This window comes from Physella acuta, unplaced genomic scaffold (genome assembly GCF_028476545.2).
Source record: "Physella acuta isolate Inbredline_101_S28 unplaced genomic scaffold, ASM2847654v3 ptg001920l, whole genome shotgun sequence".
NCBI lineage: Eukaryota > Metazoa > Mollusca > Gastropoda > Physidae > Physella > Physella acuta.
In genome coordinates this window covers 112,597-116,197 of record NW_026733425.1, presented here as the reverse complement: position 1 = coordinate 116,197, position 3,601 = coordinate 112,597, and the positions used below count along the sequence as shown (strand labels likewise).

General features: G+C 39.1%; 1 protein-coding gene across 1 annotated transcript; it reads right to left on the bottom strand.

The window, feature by feature from the left end:
* Positions 1-1,271: 1,271 nt before the first annotated feature.
* On the bottom strand, positions 1,272-3,118 carry LOC131931227 (solute carrier family 52, riboflavin transporter, member 3-like). Its single transcript, XM_059287955.1, has 3 exons — positions 2,942-3,118; positions 1,633-1,799; positions 1,272-1,401 (listed from the first exon to the last, which is right to left on the bottom strand). The coding sequence occupies exons 1-3, from the start codon at positions 3,116-3,118 to the stop codon at positions 1,272-1,274; spliced, it is 474 nt and encodes a 157-aa protein (XP_059143938.1).
* Positions 3,119-3,601: the final 483 nt, after the last annotated feature.

The window sequence follows — 3,601 nt, the reverse complement described above, 5'->3', positions numbered from 1 at the left end:
AAGCAAGCTGAAAATGGAGTCAACGGCCTATATGGCACATAACCTGTTGACACGTAATACTTAATTGTTTTGGAGGGAATCCCTTCCAACACTAGAATTACAAACGAAGAATAAAAAAGATACCCCATTTGAAAAACGTCACACTAACTGTTCCAGAACTTAAATAAAAGCAGGCTGAAATCAGAGTCAACGACTTATATTATATGGCGCATAACAAGTTGACACGAAATACTTTATTAGAAGAAATCCCTTTCAACCCTAGAATTAAGAACGAATAATAAGAAAGATACCCCATCTCAAAACGTCACACTAACTGTTCCAGAACTTACCTGACGTCACCAGATCCCTGACCGACGGCCGCCAGGGCTGGAATCAGGCCACTGAGGCTCATGCCGATGAAGATGCTGCCCATGTAGTAGGCCTTGAGGTGAGCCATAAAAGCCAGGTAGCACATGGAGGTAGTGGCGGCAAATATGGCCTGGCATAGGGTCAGGCTTAACAGTGCCACGCTGGTGATAGATGGGATGTTATATGGCATATGACATTTAGGGATGTTAGATGGCATTTATGGATGTGAGATGACACATGACATTATGGGATGTTAGATTGCATATGACATTTAGGGATGTTAGATGGCATAAGGTATATGACATTTAGGGATGTTAGATGACATAAGATAAATGATGGCATATGACATTGTGGGATGTTAGATGGAACATGACATTAAGGATGTTAGATGACATAAGGTAAATGATGACAGATGATATGATGGGAAATTAAATAACATAGATGACATTTAGGGATGTTAGATGACATAGTTGACATAAGATAAATGATAACATCATGGGAAGTTAGATAACATAGATGACATTTAGGAATGTTAGATGGAACATATGATATTATAAAATTGACAACTCTGATGATATTATTTGAAAATTGATTACACATTATAATATAGGAATTTTTTTAACACATGAGACATAATGAAGTTTGATGATGCATGGCATAATTGGAAGTTAAATACAAAGTTGACATTCTGCGAAGTTTGAAGACACTGATGACATTATGAGAGGCTAAAGCATTGTTCCTAAGCTAGTCAAACGCTGTGTTTAAACCCACCGTTCCAAAAGCACACATGTAAACTCCCTCATCAGTTGTAACCGCATCGCCACTATCACTAACCACTTAATTTGTTGTAATTACCTGTACATTATTTGCGTTAGAAATCTATTGTAGGACATTACACCCCGGGCCCATTACTAATGGGGTAATTACAAGGGCTGGGGCAGATGAGGCTCGTCAACTGGGGGCAGCAATCCATGAAGGTGAGAAAACTCCGAAATCAAACTCCTGCGACACTGCTGGTTCAAAGCTGTACAGGTAAAGCCCTCTTCCTTGGGTCTATAATTTTTGTGGAGAGATGGGAACTTATACATGGACAACATCTGGCTCTTCTCAACATAGTGTTCTGGCTTTGTGCTTGGATTTTTCTATGCGCAATCTTCCGATGGTCTACTAGACTAGGGAGCAATATAATAACAGGGGATAATTTATCCGGGGATAATGACGATGTGTAATGGCTGGGGTAATAACTAAGTTACACACCCCAGAGTCGTGTATAAGAAACATCACCTGTGGTCACTGCCGGCAACAACGGCTGTCCGGTTCCAGAAGAGGGCGTAGAGTGCCGCACACAGAGTCAGTGCCAGGTTGACCAGAAGTGACGTGGGCGTCTCGAACTTCCGGTGTGGCACCAGGTACACCAGCAGACTGAACAGGATCGGGCCAAGGTTGCCGCACTGGTAGGTTAAAAAATGTAACAATCGGTGATTTTTAAACTTTTTACTACCAGTTTGCACCTCGATTTTAATTCTTATTGCACGCAATTAAAAAAAACAATTTAAACAAATTAATAATAAAATAAATAAATAATAAACGTTAAAATACAAGAAAAGTAATAATTTTTCCCCTATATTAAAAAAGGTGACGGTAAGCCGTACCGGTGCGAACCGTCACAAAAAAGCACTGGTAACAATTATTCGTGGTTTAAAGTTATTTACAAATGTGAATTTCAAAGCAATATTTATAATCGTTGGAGATGGCTAAACTAGTAGAATCAAATAACTAACTCAGTTTTAAAAACCCAACTAGATCTAAGAGTTTTACAAGTGCAGAATATCTCAAATTATTTGCTGGATATCGAAACGGTTGTTCTTAAAAGTCGTCCACACCATTTTATGAAACAAAGGATGGGATTATGATATTAATGGTATAAGGTACTTCTTCGTTCTTAATTGTTAACACAATTAAGTATTTCCATATCAATTTTGATTTCAGCCTGCTTTCCCATTTGGAATTGCTTCCAGAACTTTTGCCCATAAAAGAACAACTACAACTACAAATCAACAGAACTCGGGACTTTTCGGTTTAGCAACCATAGAGTTAACGCCTCTAAACACGCCAACCCCACAATAGTTAAAAATATAACTTTGCATTGTGATTTAAAGACAGTAAGTCTACAGAAACGCAGAGGCGTAGCGAGGGGGGGGGGGCGGGGGGACATATGTCCCCTGGCGCCGACCTTAGGGGGGCGCCAAATTGAAAATTTGAGGGGGGATGTAAATGAAAAGTTCGAGGGGGGTGCAAATCGAAAGTTTGAGGGGGGGGGGGGTGCAAATGAAAAGTTACAAAGGGGCGTGCAAATCGAAAGTTTGTCCCCGGGCGCCGGGTAGGGTCGCTACGCCTCTGCAGAAACAGACTAAATTTTCCAAAGGGGGGAATAGGAGTGGACACTGGTAAAAGTACTGATATATTTTCTTTTAAACATATATATCGTTCGGAGCAGAGGAAGTAGAAGTGCTTGGTGTGGAGGAGGCGGTGTTAACTACTACAGTGTTTTGTGGGATAAACATTCAATGCTCAACACATCCAAAGACTTTACCTGTGAGATGATGGTCAGGTAGGAGGGCAGGGTCCAGCCCTCGGGTAGATCGGCCACAAGGATCGGCAGCTCCACCCACAGGCCGTTCATGATGGACCATGACGTAATCCCAAACAGAACGACCAACACGTGCACGCCAAATTTGGTTCTTTCTTTCTCTGCCACAATCTTCCCCATGGTTTTGTTTTTATATCATCAGTCTGAAGATCACATGGTTTTCAAAGTATCAGGTTAAAGACAATTTACTTTACAAAACATCTGATTTAAGACAACTTACTGCTAAAAAATCTGATTATAGAAAAACTTACTGTACAAAACATCTGATCAAAGACAACATACTCTACAAAGTATCTGGTCAAATACAACTTACTGTACATAACATCAGATTAAAAACAACTTACTTTACAAAAAATCAGGTTAAATATAACTTACTTTAGAAAACAGCTGATTATATAAAACTTACTTTACAAAACAGCTGATTGAAGACAACTTATTGTACAAAATATCAGATTACAAACACCTTACTATAAAAAACATGATGATTAGAATCAAAATACTATACAAAACATCACAAGAAATACAATACACTCTACAAAGTATCAGGTTAAATACAACTTACTGTACAAAATAGACTATAAACGACATAGTTTTTAAGTAATT

Excerpts from the sequence above, each read along its gene's own strand:
- LOC131931227 (XM_059287955.1), bottom strand. The coding sequence starts at position 3,118 with ATGGGGAAGATTGTGGCAGAGAAAGAAAGAACCAAATTTGGCGTGCAC. Across the intron at positions 1,800-2,941 it reads ACCTGACCATCATCTCACAG|TGCGGCAACCTTGGCCCGAT; the intron begins GTAAAGTCTTTG and ends TTAACCTACCAG. Across the intron at positions 1,402-1,632 it reads GTTGCCGGCAGTGACCACAG|ACCCAAGGAAGAGGGCTTTA; the intron begins GTGATGTTTCTT and ends CAAAAATTATAG.